Below are 23,494 nucleotides of genomic sequence, written 5' to 3'. Positions count from 1 at the left end.
CATTTTCAGCTAAATCCAAGTCAGTGATTATATTCTATTTCTAGTATGACTCCAAAGAAATACCAATCACGTCCACAGTTCAGACTTCAGACTGTTACACCTGCTGTTTACATGCAACGTGACAACTATAATCCCATACACCCACAGCCCACATAATCCCCCCCAAATAAATCACTTTCCCCATCTCAAACCAATAAAATCACGCCACGTACTCCATAAGGAACACTGTATCAAATCACTGTAATGCAGAAACAGGGAAAGTTGTTAATGTACAGAAACAAAGTAAAGAGAAGCAGAGAAGGAAAAAAAAATTTCTCTATCCTCTTTTCTTCCCCAACAAACTTCCATCACTATAACACGTATCCCGACGATTCTTTATACTATCTATAACAACAACAACTTCCAACATGCAACCTTTTTTTTTTCCTTAGTCTAAAAATCATGTTTTTTTCCACTTGTTTTTTATACTAATACTCAAAACTCAAAACTTTTTTTCCCCACTCTTCATAACAATGCCTCATCAACAACAACAACAGCAACAACAACAAGGTAACTACTCTTTCTTTAACAAGTTGGAAGTTTTATGTAAACTGTTTATTTTTACATTCTGCTTTTTTTTTTTTTTTTAGGTGAAGTGATTTAGTATGAAATGCATTTAACGTGTTAAGCTTGTTTTGAAGGTTTGGGTGTTTTGGGTAATGGTTATATTTGTATTTTTATGTATTTTTTAGTGTGTTAAGGGTTTTGGGGATATGTTATTTTGATGGGGGTTGTTGTTTATGTACTGAAAATGGGTTTTTTAGATTGGGGTTTTTTTGTTTGTGAAGTTATTTGTTGATTTTGGATGGAGGGTAAACTTATTTAGGTTATTTGTTAACTTGGGTATGTTTTAGTTTACTGGATTAGTACTACATTTGTGAGTAATGGTGGTTTTATGGTTGTTGAATGATTTGGTTCAGGGATGGCAGAAGTTCCAAGACATAAAAAGGCATTTATTGCAATGAGAGCTCTAGGGGTTGATGACAAGACTACTGAAACAGTATTGAAGAATTTATTGAAAGTGTATAAAAACTGGGAACCTATTGAAGAGGAAAACTATAGAGTTCTTGCCGATGTGATATTTGAAGATGGGAAAAATCAGGTGGTTATTGTTTTTATATCATTTTTGTGGTGAATTGTTGGGCTTGTTTTACAGCTTTAGTGAAATGTAAGTAATCTTATTTGGTCATGATGTTATCAGGTGGAGGAAGCAAGGAAGAGGAAGGAATCCCAGAGTTCTAGTGATTATGAACGTCAACCGAAGAAATTAAATTCGACACAACAAGAAAGTCGAGCTTCACATTCTGGTGGTTACCCTCTCCAATCGTCAGGTGTAACTCCACGGCGTAGTCCTGAGTCAGAGGAAAGGGAAATAGCAGCTTCCCAGCCTTTTCCTAGGGGAAGATTACCGAGACCTGTGCCTTCTTCACCTGGATTGGTTACTAGGGACACACAAAATGGACATAATATATCTCAAACTCATAACAGGCGCAATGCAAGTCCAGTTTCACAGCGGAGCCACTTCAGAGAACGAGGAAACAACAATGAACCAAAGCCTACTTCATCTAGATTGTGGTCTAGAGACAGAACAAATGAACCTAAATCACCTCAGACTCATACCAGATGCGATGTAAATGAACTCAAGCCTGTTTCGCAACGGAGCCACTTCAGAGAGCAAGGAAAAGACAATGTCTCGTCATCTCAAAATAGTATGAGGCAGGATGTCGCAGGGGCATCTAGTTCTTGTCCTAGGGCCAATAGACCAAACTCCAGCTCAGTTTCACCACAAGCACGCCAAAAACTCAAAGGAAAGGAACCTATCATTCATCAAAATGGTAAGAAGGTGAACAGAGAAATTTTCAAAGAAGTATCTATGGGGTTGTCCTTCAAAGAACCAAAGGTTGAAAATGGCTACGCAATGGTTCCTAGCAATTATGGTTACAATGCTCTCTCTGAGATAACTTTTGAGCCATATATCAATCACAACCCTGAGTTCGAGGTTCCAGTTGCTGTAGTTCGATCACTGAACCAGTATCCTGCTGTAAATGGTATGCCCATTTCTCTATTTACGTGTTAGTAGTACTTTTATTTTTATTATTTTTATTTTTTCTTTGTACTCGTGGTTTCAAGTATGAAGTCAAGCGAAAGTTTGTTTGGACCGAATCACTAACTAAACATTTCACTGGAGCGAACATTTCTAGCTGAGACCAATTACCAAAATAAGATAACCTTGAAAACTTGAAAACTATTACTAGTGAAAAGAGTTCTGTAGCCTCACTTGACCCTAGTTTGCAATATCATAGTTTGTGTACCAGACTGCCAGTAATTGTACATATATGCGCACGGTAGTAATAAGAATTTAGTTGTATTGGAAGAATGTACTAATATTTCCTAAGGTGGTTTCTGATCCTTATTTTTTTGTTGTAATCAGCTCTGTCTGTTCTTTTTTAAAGTCACAATTTGTGCATACCTCTATGTGCATTGTAAATATTAGAATGTAGCCGTATTGAAACATCTTCCTGTTGTATGAGGTGGTTTTTGATATTTATTAGTGTTTTCGCTCCTTTCAATTAAGGTCACATAAATTCATTTGTTTCTTTAAGAGGATTTGGAGAAACCTTTGACCTTTTTTTTTTTATAACAATAGCTCTATGGGTCTGACTGGATAGTGGATACCCAGTGTAAATTTATAATTCCGCTTTGTGGATTAGTGGATTGCCTAATATCATATTGTTTTATTTGGTAGATGGAGCTGCTGATATGTCAACCGCAGGGCACAGTAACGGACTGACTCTTGAACTAGCAAACGTTCCAAACAATATTTTTTCGAACTTTGAAATTGCTTCATCTCCATTGGGAGAGGTGACGATTTCTCTAAGCTGCAAGTCTTCTTCCGGGTGTCCAGATATTCATATGCCAAATCTTCAAGAGGTTCTTAAATTGGCTGAGGATATGGCTGAGAACACACGCCACAGGTCACACAAAATTATTGAACCTAACTTTTCTTTGGCGAAGCTCATGGAGGAGCTCTGCCAATGCTTTTTACAACTAGCAACCAATCGTAGCCCTACTGATGATATACAGGCTATTGTTTGTGCTGAAGGTATCCATCCGGGATATCTTCAATTGGCACTTAGTTCTTCAAATGGGTGTCGGAATGGTCTGGTTGATCATCCAAAGGGACAAATCTCCAGTTTGTTTCTTGAGTGGAATGGTGCAAGGAATGAGGAAAAGCATCAGCATTGTTCCGAGTCTTCAAATTCAAGTAGATCAATGCTTGCTCAACACCATCAGCTCAATCGTAATGGTAGAAGTTCATCTCACAATGTGGAGGACATTTGCAAAGGTGAAGAAGGAGTCAAAATTCCAGTAGTTAATGGTCATGATAGTGAACTTCCTCCTTTTTTCCATTACATGACAGGAAACACTATTTATCAGAATGCATACATAAATATCTCACTTGCTCGGGTTGGGGATGAAGATAGTTGCTCAACATGTTACGGTAATTGTGTGTCATCGCCCATACCTTGTGCATGCGCAAGAGAGACTGGTGGTGACTTCGCATACACAGCCGATGGAACTGTAAAGAGAGAGTTTCTGGATGAATGCATTAAAATCGGACATGATCAATCTAGTGATCGTCTATATTTTTGTAAAGATTGCCCTCTCGAAAGGTCTAACTGCGGCCTTACAAAATGCAAGGGCCATTTGTTGAGGAAGTTTATTAAGGAATGCTGGATTAAATGTGGCTGCAGCAAGCAATGTGGAAACCGCTTAGTACAGAGAGGCATAACATGTAATTTACAGGTGAGATGTTTCTGAGATTGTTTATTTTTTATTTTTAATTATCAATCATACTTTCTGACTGACCTTTCTATCATTCACAGCACTGTCTATTTTTTTTGTTTCCTAAAAAAGTTCTGTCGCTACTGTTGTTCTCTAAGTGAAGTATTTTTTATTTTCTAAAGACTGTTACTTCACTTACTTGTTGGTATTCTCATATTTCAGGTATTTTTTACACCACAAGGAAAAGGTTGGGGCCTGCGGACAGTGAACAACCTGCCAAGAGGTGCTTTTGTTTGTGAATATGTTGGAGAGATCTTGACAAACACAGAGCTGTATAATCGCAATGATGAAAGAACTGGCACTGAGAAACATACATATCCAGTGTTATTAGATGCTGATTGGGGTTCTGAAGGTGTCTTGCAAGATGAGGAAGCCCTTTGTCTGGATGCGACGTATTATGGTAACGTTGCGCGGTTTATTAATCATAGGTAATACAACTAACACACTTATTACCATAATTGCTGTCATTATAATTGTTTGTTCATATTCATGTGATTCTCCAGATGCTTTGATTCAAACCTAGTTGAGATCCCAGTGGAGATTGAGACCCCAGATCGCCATTATTATCATGTATGCAACCTGACTAGTTTTATTAGCATTTATATTCTTAGCTTCTGTCCAGAGTTTATTCTTGTTGGAGTGATTAATAACCTGGGTGTGCTATGTTTTTTATGCAGGTTGCTTTTTTTACATCAAGAGAAGTAGGTGCTATGGAAGAACTCGCATGGGTATGTATATCAAATAGATGATTGGTTAACTTTGCTCATCGAAGTGACTAGTTACTTCTGAGTTGCACCCTTATGTATTGAATATGGAGGCTGTGTGTATTAGAACATCATACCAACAGTGGAGTTTGAATAGGATGAGATTTTTTCAAAACTTCATTTATAAACTGTCATACTGATTTCATTCATACCTTCATGGACATTAACATTTATTCATTATATATATGTTCCTTCTAAAATGTTATTCTAGAATATGTGGACATTTTCTAGATTAAATTTTATTCCTGATAAAATTTCAACTTATTGCAGGACTATGGAATTGATTTTCATGACATTAATCATCCAATAAAAGCATTCAAGTGTTTGTGTGGTAGTAAATTTTGCCGAGACATGCCATGTACAGGTACGATAGGACTTCCAATCTATTTTGCTAAGACCTAATCTCATACGCAAGACTGCAAGACCATGTGCTGCTGTAATATGTGCTATGCCTTTCTATTTACAGAAAGGATAAGAAACTATATTACCCATCTTTCAACATACTGAAAAAATTCGTTACACTAGATTGGGTATTTGATAGCTGGACTAAAGGTCTGGTTAAATTCACTTGTTTTACTAATTTTCCCTAGCCCACCTATATTTTTGCAGATTATAAAAAAAAAAACTTATATTTTTGCCAGTTTCTGCAAGATGTCACAGTTTGCCACCCTTTATTTTCCGAAGCTGCATACCTGCACAATAAAAAGTGATATTCCTTGAAAACCTTGTTGAGCAGTACATTCTTCTTCTGAACCATTGCGTTTCACTGTTTCGTCGCCATTCTAAACTTTGGCAGGCATTGTAAATCCTTAAGGCCTGCATTGAGAGAGAGTTGCTATGAAATGAGCCAATGCTGGGTAAATATTAACTAAATTAAAAGGTGATGCATCAAGGATTTGACGATTTGTAAAGGTACCAGTTTAACCATTCGTTTCCTGCCAGAAATATTTATTCTCCATTCCACTCTTTTAGTCTCTATAAAAGAAAACTTAGGTAAATTTTGAGTCTTATGTAAAGGACATATTGAGGATCTTAGTTAAGTTTTTTGAAAGCTTAATCGTGCCATTTGATGAATGCTGATAGTTGGTAGAAAAGAAACTATATGGCTTGAATTTAATTATTTTAGTTTTACACTTTTCGCCTTTTCTCCCTATCTGGAAGTATTGTGGGATCTATAATAGAAAAGTTAAACAAGTTATCCTGCACTGTGGGGACCATCATATTCCTAATCATAAATTGCTTGCAAATCATTGATTTTCCTCTGTATATATGCTTCGGAATTGCTCACAACTATTATCTTGTTACAGGAATGCGTCGATGACTTTCTTTTGGAGGAGCTGATAGTGGCACTAGTTTGGGCCACGTACTTGATGTCTTTGTTTTGCATCCCTCAGTTGGGTCGTATCATACGAGCATTATTTTGTGACAACTTTACAATAGTAGTTTTGTGAAAACCTTGCAGTTGAAGTTTTGTGAAGCGAGAATTGTACAGGGTTTTGTAGTGGTATCATATTCCAATGTTCTTTTTGTGGAAAAGGGTGTAGGAAAACAATTTTCTTTTTCATTTAGTTATGGTAGAAACTGAAGTTGTGATTTATGTAGGAAACCCGTTTCTCCATGAAAATTGAACTCCCGCTGAACACGAACAAGTTGCAGCATTTAAAGTTTCTCACTGGGAATGTATACTGGTTCATAGCATGAGTAGAATGTTGAGTTCCTTAGCTCTCATTAGATTGGCAGTCTGGACACAGGTATGACATGAAATTGTCGACCTGACCTGCTGCTTGTTTGTTTGAGTACCATCTATAATGTTTCTAACATCATGAATTTTACTCTAAAGAATCTACTTTGTCATTTTGGTATGCAAACCATTAGTTTTTCCAGATGTGAAGACAAATGTGTACGACTGTACGTGCCTCTTTTCTTTGTTTCTTTTTCTTTTTACAATCAGGGTGGTACATACTGTTCTATTTTCTTTTGTTATCACCATTTTCTACCACAAATGGTTCTTCCACTGTATGTGACTGTTCTTGCCTTACTACCTAAACTGCCCTGTTATCATCTAAATCATGATTAATAGGGTGATAGAAAATAGTTCCGATAAAAAAAAATAATAAATCAGCCCAAATTAAAGATATGAAAGGTCAAATTCAGTTTGGTGTCACGACCCACCTAAAAATGAATCAAAATTATCCCCAAAAAATCATACTAAATAAAGTTTAGCAACACACAAGTTCCGAATTAGTTTGAACAACATAAAGCAGTAGTGCCCAGTAAATTCTGAGAGTATGTGTTTATGCAAAATATAGTATTCTAGCTGGCACACTACAATAACTCAGAGTTATTGGGGTCCATAATTCCATATTTATTAACAAGGATTTTGCTCTTTAATTAGTTATGATTTTGCATTGTATCTAGCAGAGGTTTCCATTAAAGTATAGTCAAATTTAAGGCCGGTTTCAGAAGTGACTATTCATGATGTTGACAAAGTTATTTCCTCCCTAAACTTATATCTAAGAAACCAAATCATTTTAAGTTTACATTCAAATATTCAATAATGTTTCTGTCTTGCTACCAAAATTCAGTATCTGAACTTGCAAACAAAATATTGTTTGTGTACAATTAGACATAAAATCCTCATTCTGTACTACGCATCACATGTATTTGGTTATAGTGAATGGAGCTTGCAACACATGACAACCTTCTTTTTACCATGACTTTTCACTTATATAAAGAAGTAAATAACGAATCAGTTTCCACATACTAAGTTTGTCTTTTCTTTAATTTGTATTTCTGGTTTACATCTGGTGAGTTGAGAAGATGGCTGGTAGAATCAATATCATTGTTAAATCAGTAACCAATGCAACTTACAATCTCAACGTGGAACTTGATGATACCATTTATGCAATAAAAGAAAAGCTAGAGCCTTTATGTGCTGTTGATAGGAACCAACAGTATCTTGTGCACAACAACGAAGAGTTACTAGACTCTTATAATGTTGGAATGTATGTTACTAAAGATGGGACAACGATCAATCTCAAATTCAATACTAAGGATCAACCATCTCAGGAGTCATTCACAACCTCTAGCCCTGCAGAATCTCAAGGTTCATCTGAAGGACCTACCAATGCAGAATCTGAAGGTTCTAATTAATGAAACTCCTCATGTTTCTCCTACTAGGGAATGAAAAGCCATAATAGGTGACAATAAGTTAAAAGAATAGGGCGACTTGTTCTACAATATAATCCGAATCAAGGATTGAACTAAGATAATATGTAAAAGCTAATATGTGAAAGCTTTCTATCCTATATATCAATTATCATATTATTATTATTAATTCTAGCAATGTGATTTCTTTTTCTTTCTATAATTCAAATTAAACATGTTGGAACTCATCCATATAATTAATTAGTACTTACTTATTTAACTTGTTGGAAAAATAATGGTCCTACATACTAATGGGCATTGCTTTGAAGCCAACATGAAAGCTCTAGTGTTTAAATACATGAAGAATGGATCTTTCGATAGAGTTTTATACGAAAACCACCTTAATTTACAGTGGGAAAAGTTGTATGAGATTGCAACTGAGACAGCAAAAGCGCTCTCTTATTTGCATGAGAGCTGCCGTAAGGTAATAATTCACTATGATGTAAAGGCTGGTAATGTGCTACTTGACTCAGATCATTCTCCTAAAGTTGCAGATTTCGGATTGGCTAAGGTTTCAAAAAGAGATGTAAGTCATATATCCGTGATTCAATTCAGAGGGACCCGTGGCTTTGCTGCCCCTGAAATGTGGATGCAAATGCCAGTAACCTACAAAAGTGATGTTTACAGCTTTGGCATGTTATTGTTTGAAGGAGAATTTGTGACGGCGAAGATTGGTTTCCTGGACAAGTTTGGGACATGTTTGAGAAGAAACAACTAGACAAACTTATAGAGGGTTGTTGCATTGAGGAGAAGAATAAAGAGAAAGCAAAGACATTATCTAGTTTGTCTGAAATAATTAATGTTTCTGATAAAAGGCCTGATAACATAAGCCTTGTGGTGCAGGTTCTTGAGGGAAACATACAACTTCGGCCACCTCCTAATCCACAATATCCATATTTCGGTTTATTTTCAATAAAAATATATTCTGATTCGAAAATTTGTCACTAAATCACTATAAATATAAGAAAACTATTATACAAGCTAGATCGAGTTTAAGATAATTCTATTTGAAAATTACGGATTAATATCTTAATCCACAAAGTGAATAGGCTATCTCAATTTGATTCATTTGTTTCCCAGTACTTATGCACCATAATCGCTGCTCATTAACGTATTTTGGTTTATTTTCAATAATAATATATTTTGATTCGAAAATTTGCAGCTAAATCACCATAAATCTAAGAAAACTATTATACAAGCTAGATCGAGTTTAAGATAATTCTATTTGAAAATTATGGATTAATATTCTAAACTACAAAGTGAAGAGGTTATATCAATTTGATCCTTTATTAGTTCCCAAGTACTTATACACTATAATTGCTGCTCATTAACGTATTTCGGTTTATTTTCAATAAAAATATATTATGATTCAAAAATTTGTGTGAGACATTTTGTAAAGCCTTTTCAGCACACAAAATATTTAATAGATCCCGGGCATATGCCCGGGTTCAAAATCTAATATATATCTTAATATTAAAGCTCCCACAAAGGGTATTTTTCGAGCTCTATTAAAATTCCACGTCATCTCTTATTAAAACATAAATTTCTCTCATATTTGAAAACGGAAATCCTTTTTTACAATGGGAATTCCTCTCCTATTATAGCGGGAATTATTATCTTATTAAAACAAAATCTAACACTTTTAATTAAAGCAGGAATCATTCTCCTATTAAAACAGAATGTCTCTCCCAATTGAAAAAACGGGTTTCTAAAACTTAATTAAAACTTCATTAAAAATAATTTGTTAGAAAATTTAAACGGGTTATCGACTAAAACGGTAGTCCCAATTTTCTAAAAAAAATCTATATATTTTCAAAAGTGCCGGTGCGTATGCATGGGCTTACAAGCTAGTCTTAATATTAAACCTCCCACAAAGGGTATTTTTCGAGCTCTATTAAAATTCCACATCATCATCTCCTATTAAAACAGGAATTCCTTTCCTATTTATTAGACACTTCTAATTAAAACGGGAATCAATTTCCTATTAAAACAAAAATTCCTCCTCTATTAGAAAAAAGAAATTCTAACATTGCTAATTAAAACGGGAATTTTTTTCCTATTAATAAAACGGGAATTGAATTCCTTCCCTATTGAAAAGGAAAAATATACCATATCTAATTAAAACAAAAATCATTCTCCTATTAAAACGGAAATCATATTTCTAAATTAAGTCAACTATTAAAACGGGGTTAAAAAATGAGTTTATAAAACTTAATTAAAACAATTTGTTAAGAAAATTAAAACAGGTTTTTAAAACTTAATTAAAACGATTTGTTATGAAATTATAATAGGTTAGCGACTAAAACGGGAATCACGATTTGTTAGAAAATTTCTATATGTATATAATTATGATTGTTGAACATGTTTTCAAAAGAACTGGTGCGTTTGCACGGGCCTACTTTCTAGTTCCATTATATTCTTCTCTCATTAGATTAAAGACCAACCCAATTTCATCATATAAAATTCAAATATAAATAAACCCAAAAATAATTGGATTTCATCCAAACTCAATGGAAAGAATATATTTTCTTTTGCCGAGACCCAATGTTTAAGAATGTACTTGCAGAGAGAGAGAGAAAGACTTTTATTCTTGATCGGTTGATCGTTTTTTCTACTATAATTTGTGAAAAAAAAACAAATTGCTTAATGAAAGAAAAATAAAAGAATTGTAGAGAGAGAGAGAGAGAGAATCACATAATACCATAACAAGAATTTCAATCGTCACCAGAAATCCAGTGAAAATGAAGATAGGGTAAAAGGCTGTCGTTATGGGTAAAAGGCTGTCGTTATTTGGTTTATGACACTTTATTTTGTTATATGTAATGTAGCCTCGAGATTTAAGCAGCTCATTCTGACGGTTGGTGACAATGTGTGCATCATTCAAGGAGAGATAGATCTCCCCTTATCAGTTGCCTTAAAAATATTAAAACAACCTTAAAACTAATTCTCCAACCACAAACAATCCACACTACCAATATTCCAACGTCCACACTACCACAAATAATCAAACACATGCCACAAACATTTCTCTCAAATGCATTGCTTCTTCCGAAGATATTGGAAGAGCATCACCCCAAATGTAAAGGTAAACAAAAGTGAGAAAAAGAGAATCACTTATTGACTTTTGACCGTGTGGAATGCCCCCCTATTTCTCCCATCATAAACTTAAGCATACACTGTTCTCTCAACTATTTGAGCTTCTAGTCCACCACTCAGCTCCCTTTTGAACTCCATTGGCTCCTTTTCACATCTCAAATAAAGCATCTCATCATTAGCAAACATTGAGAGCAAGCTTTTTACAAATAATACACAGTAGAGTGCTTTTCCAGATAAAAGAACACAATAAGCATAGTTTTTTACAGAGCATGAAAAATTATCAGATTGAAAAAAAAATGCCAATAAACCCACGGTTGTTGCACTTGTTCCGACTTGAATTCCAAGAGTTTTGCGCATCTCTTCATTCAACATTTTTGCAACTGGGTCACCGAACCAACGACTTTCAAATAACTTTTTTTTCGATTTGATAAGAGTCACCACACCACCAGAGAATTCACTTTCCTCACCTCCCCCAGCCGCCGCATAAATGGATATATATAGGGGGTGCGTGTGGGGAGGTTGCACCCCCTGAAATTAGAAAAGCTCCACTACCACATAACTAATTGCCTAAAAAAATCTTCAAAATATAAAGACTCGCACTCCCTAATTATTTTAGCAAACTTCCACTACTGCACCCCCAAAATTTTCACAACTATAGAGAAAATATAATAATAAAAAAAATAAATAATATAAAAAAATAAAAATAAAAAACATTCCAATAAACCAACGTTTTTTTTTTACTTATCTTTTTGCTCTTAAAAATTATCAGTTATCATTTATTTTGAGTCCAAAATTAACCATTACAGAAGAACAAATATGTCTTTAATGTTTGATGGGTTAATGAGACTAAAACAAATAGTCAAATGCTCAAAGCCCAACCGGTGTATAATTCTAATCACCCATAACAAACCCGTAAGCTCTCCCTCATTGCTTTCACTCTCAATTCTTAAACAAGCGTCAGACCTCAACAAAAAACAAAAAACAAAAACAAATTTAGAAAGGACTTGCGGCGCAATTTGTTACACGCTTGTCCTAATTATTTGTAAAACTCGTTACCATTATCAATAAAATTTCTACTTAACAAAAAAAAAAACAAGAAAATTTTTTACTCTCAATGTTAATCTTTTATAGTTTTCTCCACATAGATAGTAGGGTTATATAACATTATAGGAAGTTAACAATTTGTTAAATTGTTGTAGACTTGTGGACTAGATTATGTAGATATATATATAAACATAGTAGTATCAATTAATTACTTAAGTACTTAAGTAGTTAACTTCGTCAATCCATATTAAATTTTTAGTAGTCAACCCACTCTAGTAATTAATTTTCAACCTGCACTCCATCAATAATGCTTTACACCTGTACTCCATCAATCCATTGCCATTACGTTTTTAAGGTAAAAAGTGGGAATAAGATGAATCAGAATTAAGTGATTTTCAATTTTCCATAACACATCCCTAGAAGGGCATGTACAAAATGGCACAAATATTACTAAATATATTGCACCAAAAAACCTGTCTTAGGATGCCGAAACTCTGCTACATTTTGAAATAGCCTGATACATCGATTATTTAGGCTCACTGTGCGCTATTAAAGACCATGAATGCTTAGTAATTGAGAATGCTCACAGGAAACCACCTCAGCCCCTTTTTTCTCTGAGGTGGGCATCTCAGCTTTTATAATCATTCGGCAGGAAAAAAAAAAAAATTTAATTCTACGCCTTTTTTGTACGCATAAATCGGAAAACTGAAGAAATCTTCGTTATACATCCGTTCTCTCTCCCGGACCTTTCGGAAATTAAAAAATTAATTGGGACTTAATGGTGAAAACCTCTTGGGTTCTCTCTCCCTCCACCTCTTAGGGTTTAGAGTCACCATCTTCTGTGACTAAGGAATCTCCCCTGTGAAAAGATTGTTCCGAAGGTTTAGAGTCACCATCTTCTGACAAGAGGCAATGCTTGCTGGAATGCTTCCAGTGAGATGGTTTGTTGATAGATCAAGCACAGTGAGTGAAGGGGACTCCTGGAATTGGTCTGGGATTTGGCCTTCCAAATTATTATCTGAGGCCATGAAACTTTGAAGATTTGGGATAGAAAGAATGCTGGAAGGAAGTGATGACTGAAAGCTAATTTGAGAGAGATCAATAAAGGTTAGTGATATGGACAATGCAATGTCACCTGGTATATCGCCACTAAGACTATTGTTTGCCAACTCCAAACGCTGAAGTTTCTCGAGTTTGCCTAGTCCAGATGGAATAGTGCCAGAAATGAGGTTATTCTGCATACGAACTCGGACTAAGGAGAGACATGTAGATAGACAGAACGGGATTGGACCAGAGAAGGCATTATTGAAGAGAATGAGTTTAGTGAGATTACCGCTATTGCACAAACTAGAGGGGATTTCACCAGACAACGAATTTGACGATACATCTAACCACTGCAAAGGCGTGTTCCGTCCAAGATTTGCTGGCAAGGGACCTGACAGAGAATTGTTCCATAGCTCAAGCACCTCTATCTTGGTTAGTTCACCAAGTTCAGTAGGAATGTGACCTGTTAATTGGTTGGACATGACATTCAAGAGCTGCAAATTCTTCAAGTAGCCTAACTCTGCTGGAATCTTTCCAAATAACTGATTCTCAGACAAATCCAAGAACACTTATGATGAGCAGTTTCCGATTTCTCGTGGGATATCGCCTTCAAAGTTGTTTTTATATAGGAAAATCGTATTCAATTGCTTTAGCCTCCCCAGTTCGGCTGGAATCCGTCCACTGAGACTTCCCACCGCCAAGTCGAGATACTGAAGATTGGTGAGATAACCAAACTCAGCTGGAATTTCACCTTCAAATGCATTATATCCTAGAATAATACTCTCTAAAGATTTAAGCTGCCCAAGCTCACTTGGTATATGACCAGAGAGATTATTACCTGAAAGACCAAGAAACTTCAAGTTTTGCAGATTCTTGTAAGCCAATGGAACTGAACCTTCAAAGAAGCCCCCTCTGAGATCAAGGATTTCAAGCAAGGTAGCATTTGCAAGGTCTTCAGGTAACAGGCCTGAAAAGTTATTACTCGACGCATTGACAATCTTTAATCCTCGTGCCATTCCAAGACCAACAGGAAACGCACCGATAAAGTTATTCTGGCTGACATCAAAACTCATTAGAAATGTGAGACTGTATATTGATTTCGGTAATGACGATGAGAACCCATTGCAGCATAGATTTAGAACAGTTAGACCGTGTAGTTGCTGGATGTCATCCGTAATGCGGCCACTGAGATTCATGTAGGAAAGATCAAGCTTCTCGACTGCACCATTTGAGTTGCACCAAACTCCAGTCCAATTGCAATGGACTAAATGATTCTTCACTCCATTGCCTGGCAACTTCCAATCTCCAAGGTGATCCATCGGGTCTATAATATCTGCTTTTATCAATAACAAGGCTGATACAGCATCGTTTGAAACATTTGAGCTTGCGCCATTTGCTAAAACCATAGAAAGGCTAATGTGAAAGAGGAAGAACATTAATGAGGTCTTCATTTTATTGTTCTTCTCCCCTTCTTTCTGCTAGTTCTGAGCCATTTTTGCTCCCCGTCTTTGCAATAACAAGAGAGGAGGCAGAACAGGATTTGAAAACACTGTTATAAGAGAAGATTAGTTATAATATGGAAAATATGTCGTGCAATCTTGGGTTCTGCAACAGCTGTTGTTTTGCATAAATGTCTGGAGATTTTGGAGTTATATAAACCTTTCCAGACATCAAACATGGAGAGAATGTATTCATGTTAATCACATTGTCTTCATATTTTCCTTATGATCATTGTCAAACTAACTTAACTACATGTTAATCATAAACGTTTTATTTTAAAACTTTCTTACTGTACTTTTGGCCTATTTTTTATTCAGTTTTCAGGTTCATCAGTTTTGCTCTTACAAGTGATTTGTCTATTTAACAATGTGAGCACCTATGCATACTTCGAGTCTTCACTCTGCTTCAATATTGTTTGGATTGAATCAACTAATCAGCATCAAGCAGTACTATCCTCTCGGAAAAATTTTTTTTAACAGACTTCAGTTAGAAGATTGAATAGAGTATAGTTTTCATCAAAATTAATAAATAGAAGTTACTACTTTACATGGAATTTCAAATCTAAAGTTGCACATAAATGATTCAGGTGTAATCTTTCTCTAATAATTGGTAACTGTTAAATCACAACTCTCAAGAGAATGATCACATATTTGGACCACTACTCCACTAGTTAGCTGTTGTACTTTTGATTTGTATAATTAAGTTCCTTTTTAACTGTTTAATAGGTGAACTACACACACATATATATTACATAGTTGGACTCATATATTAAAAATGAATAATTGGCGTAAGGGTGCTTAAGGGACTATGGATGCTTCAATCCAATGCCAAACGGAATCCAATAGAAAATGAAATGATGCATGCATTTGTCGCGCAATGGCACTTTTGACATTGTGGGCGAAAATCCATCTAGGCGAAAAATCTCTCTTTCTCCCCACAATAATATAGCACCAATTTACTGAAACTAAAGTAATTGCAAACTTGAAAAATAGATTAACACTTTCACCAAAAAATCACTCACCAGCCAATAATTTGCAAGGCATAGACTTAATAATGGGTGAATAAAGCAGAATCTTTTCATGTTATAAGCAAGCGCATATAGAATCAGAGCAAGATAATTTCATTTATTTAGTCTTTTTTATCACAAACACGGTACAGATATAATGGAAGTGAAGAAAATGGTGCAACACTAAAAGAGATTATCCCCATCAACAATGATTGAAGATGGCCTGCACTGGTTGTGGGCCCACCAACCGCCATTCCTATTCCTGTATCACAAACGCTCTGGGTTTCACATGCACACCTCTGGCTAAGTCCATTATAAAATGAGCCAGTACAAGTGAAGGTTAAAAAATGGTTTATGAACATTATAAGAAGATGGTAGCCATGTGAAATGGCAGCTTCCTTGGGAAGAACTTTGGTCCATTATTAGAAGCCCAGGTATAGAGAAGCAGCATATTTTGAGTTATTAATAGTTATCTTGCACCCTTATTGAGTTGGAAGGGTGCTTACTACCTGCTTCCACATGGCATTATTTGATTTGAAATCACATCTTCCAGTGATGATTTGATGATGGTGGAAAAGTGGGCCTTTCACCTATGTGGGACTTGTGATTCTTTATCAACAGCACCTACTATTATTACAATTGTGAATCTTTGGAAAAGCTATGAAGAGCTCCATTAGAATGATGGTTATGGTTATCACAGTGGTGATATTACAATGATGGTTATGATAATTTGCCGGTGAAAATTCATGCAGGCTCATGGACATAGTGGATTCACTAAAATATTAACAAGGAGATGTTAACACAAATCTTCATTGCTTTCTCATACTATTAAATCTGTACATTACTAGACGAAAATCCATAATTTTTCACTATCTACTCGAACAGGAAATTCAATTTACCACATCGCGAATTCTTTAACGATTTTGCAGACTGGCGTACATTTCTTAAGCTATTTGATGTTTGCAAATCAGTACATGATCTGAACCCATCTTAAAGTTACACACTAGCATACGTTATAAACTGAAACTTATAATCTAGCCTAGCCCTGAAATACACCTGGGCTTTCAGTTAACTTGCAAATCTAAACTCTTTAAGGCAACAATGAATGTTAATAAAGAATCCTCTGTACTTTGAATCTGTCTTTTGATCCATGCGTTCGCTTGGAAAATTGCCTCAAAAAGCAAATGTTGAGAATCACCCTTCAGAAATCAGACCTATCGAAATCCGTAGAGCTGGTTCTGTAAATATTTTCTTTTTGAGACTTTAGAGTGATAGACAGTAGTGACACTTTCAGATAAAAATGGTTGGCACATGTCATTTCATGGGTGGCAATGTGGCATCTATGCAACCCTTCAACTCTTCAAGGAGTTTCTTTTTAGCATTACACACTTCATTTCTGATTCACAAGCTGCATCATCTTTTCGGCAACAAATTTAAAATCAAGAACACCATGCATTTTACACCAGTACGAATTCTTAGTTTTTACTATTTCCTTTTATTACGTCAAAACATAACTACTATGCATTTTACACCAGTGTGAATTCTTAGTTTTTACTATTTCCTTTTATTACGTTTATACAATTCCAAGTTCGGAAATAAGATTACAACAGACAAAACATCCACCTCTGCTACAAGTCATCTCTCTCGTGGCTTATATCAAGAGAAAGGTAAGCACAGCCTACCAATCATTAACTGATGAGCTATTTATCTTCCGTTACTGCAAAAAACTCCCTTGGGTCAGTGACGAAGCCTGTCAGAGCAGATGCTCCTGCGGTGTATGGGGAAGCCAGATATATCTGGCCTTCTTTATACCCCATTCGACCAGGGAAATTCCTATTCGTCGTTGAGACACAAACCTGTAAAAGAGTAACAGTTTAATGTGTCTTCACATAATAGATCACCCACCTTAACAAATTCAATTAAAGATTCATAAATTGGATTTTTCACTAGCATTGGAAGCACCATCATGGACATTCAAGATAAAACTAAACTAAAGTAAAAGCTGCAATACAATTGGTTCAGAGCTGAATCTCACCATAAAGGTGTTCACTGTTCAGTAGAAGGACTGTCTTTGGTTAGTTACTTGATTCATGATCTAAAGAATTATGGCATTGTTTTGTGACCCTCTATTTCCTTCAGTAACTTTCCTTTTAGAAATTTCATATCTGGAGAACTGGGTGTGTATAAGATTAGATGCCTCAAAGCATGAAACTGAATTATCGTGTGGTGTACACTGAGATGCAACCAAGTCCCAAGTGAAATTAACATGTAAATCAAACTCCTATGAGAAAAAGATATAATGAAACAAAGTCCATCTTCTTTGATAAGTTATAAACTAAATTCTATTCTCATTGTATTTTTCTTATTTTAATTTATAATTATCTGTATCTGATCACACCAAAAGGCTATCGTCATAAGCCCAGGTCATTACCGGCTCCAGCAACCTTTTTATATTATCATCAGGATTTCTACTTTAAAAGGATCTTTTGAACACATCAAGTCACTTCTTTATTTCGACTACATATGAACTGGCTACATGGATGCAATGCTTGTATAAATTCCAGCCGACGAGCATCCTGTTAGTCTACTAAAGGTATAAAGGCAATAAATCGTAGTACAATTCAATGTGCACTAAAAAGTATGTAGCAAGTCATGTATTTGCTGATCTATCTCACTTGATAAGAAAATGGGTTTGGAGAACAGAGTCACTTCAACTGACGATCCCAAATTGGTTATCCAGTGTCTTATACCAAGTACTTTATGACTCTCACAGAAAACAAACAGTTCATAGACATTATATGACTTGCCTGAGGTTCGTTCATGCGAGCATAAGTATCCCTCGGGCCACCCAAACAAGCACCACAGCTAGGACTTGCAGGTGTATCACAAGCAGCTTCTTCAAATATTTGTGAGCAAGTCTTTCCACCAGATCCCGGGACAGGAATGCTATATATATCCATCCAAACCTAGCACATTCAAAAAGAATTTCATTAAAGTGGATATTTTAACTGTAATTCCAGTATAAAATCAGAAGCAGAAAAGGAAGACTAGTAACCTTTTGCGTAGCAGGTACAATAAAAGTTGGCACTTTGTCCTTTTTGCCCTGCACATAAGGCAAGAATTTGGTGCTTAAAAAAATGAAGGAAAAAATAATTGTGAACCTAATATAGATAGTTGCATACATAATTCTTACAATGTCCATAAAACAAATATGGTATGTGTCTTGTTGATACATTGGTCCAGATTCAGTTGAAGTTGTTCAATTTCAGACATGAATCAAACTTATCATATAGTAGCAATATACATAGACATTTTGTTTTGGTTTCCTTCATGAATTAAATGTCAATTTCCAGTATATGAAGAGAGATTAAAAAAAAAAAAAAAAAAAAAAAAAAAGGGTTAACTAGTATTATCCCCCCAAAAAAAAAAAAAAATACACGGTCAAAAGACCTACAAATCTACAGCAAAAACATAAACAAAGATTGGAAGAAAGTTCGAAGCTGATTCCAGCATGGTTGACAAAATAGACAGTATCGCAGAAATAAAATGTTCACTCCACTTGCCTTTTTTTAAAAATCCCTGCTACACCCAATTAAATTAAACATATAACATCAGATTGCCAAACAAAACATTTGCATAAACAAATGGTCATTGAGTAAGTGTTTCTAGTGTATCAGAAGAACCAGATTGACAACGTTCAACATGAAAAAATAGCAAAAGAGAAGGAAAAGTATTATGTGCATAATTTTGTTCAATCTTCACCAGACGCGTATTTTCACCAGACCATTTGATGGTAGAAAATATGGTTTAGATGGCAGCATAAGCTATGACATACAGTTAACAGAAAAACAATGGTAAGAAAAACCAGGGAGATAAATGACTTCTTACCGATGCTTGGAAAAGTTTTGCCACAGCAAAAAAATCCTGTCTTTCCACCGGTACATGAGCCTATATAAACTCTGTCTATTTTCACATCTTTGCATTCTCTTGCCAAAGCACGATTATCGGGAGAATGAGCCTACAGACATAATGGAAATAATTAGGTTTTGAGGCAATACTAAAGGCAAGCAACATTAACAAACACAAGAACTGTGACATGAACATATTAATGAATGAATCATTCCTAAAAGAGATCCATTTTTTAATATCTATATTCACAAAGCAACAAGTCTACTGCAATCACTCACCTTAGCCACCAACGGTTCTAGTTTGGAAACATCAAATCTGTACTCCGAGAGAAACCTATAGACAGATATAAACATATCAGGGCATAACTACATATATAGTATCAAATCTTACTTCTACAACGAAATCACATCATATCTCATCAGATTATTGCATTCCTAAGAAGCAGAGTTGGAAAATGGGGCAAATTTTCACAAATAGTTATGTTGAGATGTTTAGTATAGACCTACATGGGACATTGAATGCCTTGCATTACAGTAATGGCCTCGTCACTCATCACCATTTGGTTTTGAGTTGGATGCTCCTAAAGTTTAAGAAGTTAGAAAAAATAAAACAAGTCACACCCAGGCAGCTAGTAAGGCCAAGAACTATTAAGACCAGGAACAAAATTTTAAAATGGAAATGTAAGGCCTAGTCAAGCCAGGTTTTTGAGATCCAATTTGAAATTTTGATGGGCTGAGTGGTGATCGCTTACATTGTGAAACAAATATGTGGATAATTTGAATATATCTTGGTTAAGCATGTTGCTATTTCAGAAACATGGTGTGGCAATGTCAAATGGGAGTTCCTAGGGTAGACTTCTTAATCAGAACACAATTGACAGCAAAACAATAATTCTCTTCTTTACTAAGACATTCAGAACAAAACACACAATTAACTAAACAGGATTTAAACTTTCAATTACCTTGCCTTGTCATCGCTATACACTGGTTGATATTCCACTGATGTCTTGCCCTGTGTAATATTTAAACAGTATTAGACATATTACCCACATAACTGATAAAGTAAGAGATTAGCTTCTTTCTTTTTCAATAAAAGATTATGCATAGTAACCCAATTTTTTTTTCGATAATATGCATAGTAACTCAATACACATCCAATAGCCACTGGCTGCACTAACCTCAAGGTACTTATACGTCGTACTGTCAGCAGGGACAACACCATTTTTCCCTCCCGCTTCAACAACCATGTTGCACAATGTCATCCTCTTCCATCTTTGCATGGAAAACAGTTGTAGACATATAAGTAAAAATATAAGATAACTTCTGCCAGACCATGATAAATACCAAAACACTTATTTATGCTTTTCGAAGGTAATAGCAATACATATTCCCTTAAAAGTACTCACAGACAAACTTTCAACAGTAGAGCCAACAAATTCCATCGACTTGTAAGTTGCACCAGCTACACTTATTTCACCAATAATCTGCAATTGTGAAACAACGGAATGGAAAAGCTATGATGAGATCACTTATGTCTTTTCACCATGAGCTGAGTAACCTTCGCACAAACTAAAAGGAAAACTTTCAGAAAACAAAAATACAGATGCACTCACCTGTAGGATCAAATCCTTGGCCAGTAAATAACTTGGCATTTCTCCATCCATTACGAATCTCAACGTTGGGGGAACCTGCAGCTCAATGAATGAGAACATGCAAGTAGCTGACATTGATAAACAGTAAAAGTAGAGCACAAACTCCAGAAATTCGCATAGAACCCATAGAAATAAGTCACATAACAAAGGAGAAAACAACAGATTATGTAGCATTGTTACGGCTAATCAACAAAACAGAACATGCCACCACCAAACCCAAACGAAAAACAAAAAAACCAATAATATGAATTAAGAGGCGGTGGCACATTGGCATAGAAATTGCATAATATAAGACAACTGTAACTGGTTTCAACCCAAGTCACATTGACAGGGTACGCTTGTCGGTGTCCGACAGTGGACCTATATGAAGTAGCACACGGGGATACTGCTAATTAGAAATGAAAAATATTATTGACTAATTTTTGGGGTCAAGACCTTACAAAGCAGCTCCTCACAAATAAATAAATATGAAAGTGGCTTATCATGGAGTTGAAAATTGCAACTATGTTATTAGATTATTTTCTTAGTCTTTTAGGGTATAGAAGAAACCCTAGTTTGAAATGGTACGGAAAATGTGCCCCGTGTGTCCTACACAGATTTTTTTCAAGAATATGAATTGTCCATCTTACTTAGGTTTCAACAGTTTTTATGCTTTCAGAAAAACTCTAAACCTGTAAAAAAAACGAGTGCAGTGCGCACATACATAGCTTGACCGGATGGAACTGGAATATCATTAAGCTACAAAGAAATCACTAACATACCTTAAGGAGTTTTCCAGCACCCATAACAAAACCGGCATCAGTGTTTCCAATTCCACTAGCGAACTGGCCAAATGCACCAGCATTGCATGTGTGTGAGTCAGTACCAAGCAGGACCTGCAGGCAAATTAAAAAAAAAAAAAATCATTAAAGGGTCACAAAAACAATAGAAGACTACTGAGAGAGAGAGAGACACCTCCCCAGGCCTACAATGACCTTCTTGAGCTAAGGCAACATGACAGACCCCTTTATAATCTGGGTTAGCCTGCAAAACGATTGAACAAATACTTGATAAAAAAACTGGCAGAATATTAAATTCACTTAGCTGGAAAGATCAGTGGCAAGTTCACAACCAAAACAAGAGATCACACATACCCTGAAATCACCAAGATCCTTGATATCATAGAAGTACTTGATATCTTGCTCTCCACAAAAGTCCCGCAAGATGTCCACGTTACGATTGGCACGCTCATCACTTGTGAATATATAGTGATCAGGTATTATTACAATCTTTTCGCGATCCCATACCTTTCAGTTTAGAAATATTCAAATTAGACCTATAGTTACTAAGCATTGTGTATGTTTCAATCACCAATTGAAAAATACTACCTTAGCATTTTCGCCGAATTCTTTCTTAAAAATGCCAATAGTACCAGGACCACAAACATCATGTGTCATCAAAACATCAACATTCACCCAAACATTCTCTCCAGGAACAAGTGCCGACCTCTCCGACGCCCTGACCAATATCTTCTCTGTCATTGTCAATGCAGTTTTCACCTATTTTACCCATCCAAACAAAAATCACAATTAAAACAAATACTCAAAACACACCCGTCCAATTAAAACAAGTGTAGAATCATAAAAACTCAACTGATCCAGTAGTAGAAGGTGGGCGTTGAGATTGAGTCGGTGTCATAACTGAAACAACTTTCTTTGAACATCTTTTTTTAGGAATAATGTTAAATGAAGTTGAAGAGAAAGTAGACACACGCAATTCTTTCTGCACATTAAAGAAAAAACAATAAAGAAATGATTTTTATAAGAAAAATGTATGAAAGAAAAGTTTATTCATCATGCAAGATACCTTTTTGATGATGAAAGGTGTGGAACCGGAAGCTGCGATTGTAGAAGTAGGCATGGTTTTGTGTTTAATGGGATAATTAGGAAGTGCCTGAAAACTGGGATTTTGAGAGTGTGGCGGCTGAACATACGTGGATGGATACTGAGCGGAGTGGGAGAGGAAGATGGAGGAGTGGAGATGGAGAAGGAGGAGTGGAGATTTAGACTGTCTGGAGCATTGTCACCAAATACGGGTTTAAAACGCGTTTAAAACCCGAGATATTGCCGAGGCGTCTGGTTCCAGTTTAAAACCCGGGTTTTTCAACAAAATGCGTTTTAAACGTTTTAAACCCGTTTTAAACTTAAAAAACGTTTAAAACCCGAGATTTTGAAAATCTCCCGTTTAAAACTTTTTTTTTTTTTTTTTTTCTAAAAGAAAACGCTAGAAAAGAAAAGGGTTATGGAGTTTACCTTTTTGAAGAGTGGGCGTTAGATTGACTTATTGAGACCGTTCTATTTTGCTTTGGACTATTAATAATTAATTGAAATTTTTAAAGTTATTAACTTA

The 23,494-nt window shown here is 35.6% G+C and overlaps 2 protein-coding genes and 2 pseudogenes across 6 annotated transcripts; 2 read left to right on the top strand and 2 right to left on the bottom strand.

The window, feature by feature from the left end:
- The first annotated feature begins 254 nt into the window (after positions 1–254).
- Positions 255–6,347, top strand: LOC147506185 (putative inactive histone-lysine N-methyltransferase SUVR2). Of its 4 annotated transcripts, XM_086558445.1 has the most exons (11): positions 255–549; positions 960–1,141; positions 1,241–2,087; positions 2,786–3,385; positions 3,461–3,846; positions 4,048–4,313; positions 4,389–4,455; positions 4,563–4,613; positions 4,920–5,013; positions 5,446–5,561; positions 5,957–6,347. In XM_086558445.1, the coding sequence occupies exons 1-10, from the start codon at positions 513–515 to the stop codon at positions 5,460–5,462; spliced, it is 2,547 nt and encodes an 848-aa protein (XP_086414571.1). In that variant the 5' UTR covers positions 255–512; the 3' UTR covers positions 5,463–5,561; positions 5,957–6,347. The 4 variants fall into 4 exon arrangements, with proteins under 4 accessions (XP_086414571.1, XP_086414572.1, XP_086414569.1 ...); XM_086558443.1 differs by having other exon boundaries at positions 256–549; positions 2,786–3,846; XM_086558446.1 differs by lacking the exon at positions 5,446–5,561 and having other exon boundaries at positions 2,786–3,846; positions 4,048–4,285.
- Positions 6,348–8,091: 1,744 nt separating this feature from the next.
- On the top strand, positions 8,092–8,574 carry LOC147506184 (PR5-like receptor kinase pseudogene; annotated as a pseudogene).
- Positions 8,575–12,573: 3,999 nt separating this feature from the next.
- On the bottom strand, positions 12,574–14,737 carry LOC147506183 (uncharacterized). Its single transcript, XM_086604218.1, has one exon. The coding sequence runs from the start codon at positions 14,489–14,491 to the stop codon at positions 13,610–13,612; it is 882 nt and encodes a 293-aa protein (XP_086460344.1). The 5' UTR covers positions 14,492–14,737; the 3' UTR covers positions 12,574–13,609.
- A 2,279-nt stretch (positions 14,738–17,016) lies between these two features.
- On the bottom strand, positions 17,017–23,095 carry LOC147506182 (3-isopropylmalate dehydratase large subunit, chloroplastic-like; annotated as a pseudogene). The gene is made up of 15 exons (XR_015193610.1): positions 22,952–23,095; positions 22,739–22,867; positions 22,474–22,644; positions 22,240–22,392; positions 22,061–22,129; positions 21,868–21,981; positions 21,068–21,142; positions 20,861–20,938; positions 20,633–20,719; positions 20,417–20,466; positions 19,734–19,788; positions 19,435–19,564; positions 18,602–18,649; positions 18,354–18,512; positions 17,017–17,402 (listed from the first exon to the last, which is right to left on the bottom strand). The product of XR_015193610.1 is annotated as a 3-isopropylmalate dehydratase large subunit, chloroplastic-like (transcript).
- Between the last annotated feature and the right edge of the window lie 399 nt (positions 23,096–23,494).

The sequence above is a fragment of the Coptis chinensis genome, chromosome 4 (genome assembly GCF_015680905.1).
Source record: "Coptis chinensis isolate HL-2020 chromosome 4, ASM1568090v1, whole genome shotgun sequence".
NCBI classification, from domain to species: Eukaryota; Viridiplantae; Streptophyta; class Magnoliopsida; order Ranunculales; family Ranunculaceae; genus Coptis; species Coptis chinensis.
The sequence above is the reverse complement of the archived record's forward strand: the minus strand, read 5'-3'. Positions and strand labels throughout refer to the sequence as shown.

Excerpts from the sequence above, each read along its gene's own strand:
- LOC147506183 (XM_086604218.1), bottom strand. The coding sequence starts at position 14,491 with ATGAAGACCTCATTAATGTTCTTCCTCTTTCACATTAGCCTTTCTATG.
- LOC147506185 (XM_086558443.1), top strand. The coding sequence starts at position 513 with ATGCCTCATCAACAACAACAACAGCAACAACAACAAG. Across the intron at positions 4,314-4,388 it reads GCGCGGTTTATTAATCATAG|ATGCTTTGATTCAAACCTAG; the intron begins GTAATACAACTA and ends GTGATTCTCCAG. Across the intron at positions 4,614-4,919 it reads CTATGGAAGAACTCGCATGG|GACTATGGAATTGATTTTCA; the intron begins GTATGTATATCA and ends AACTTATTGCAG.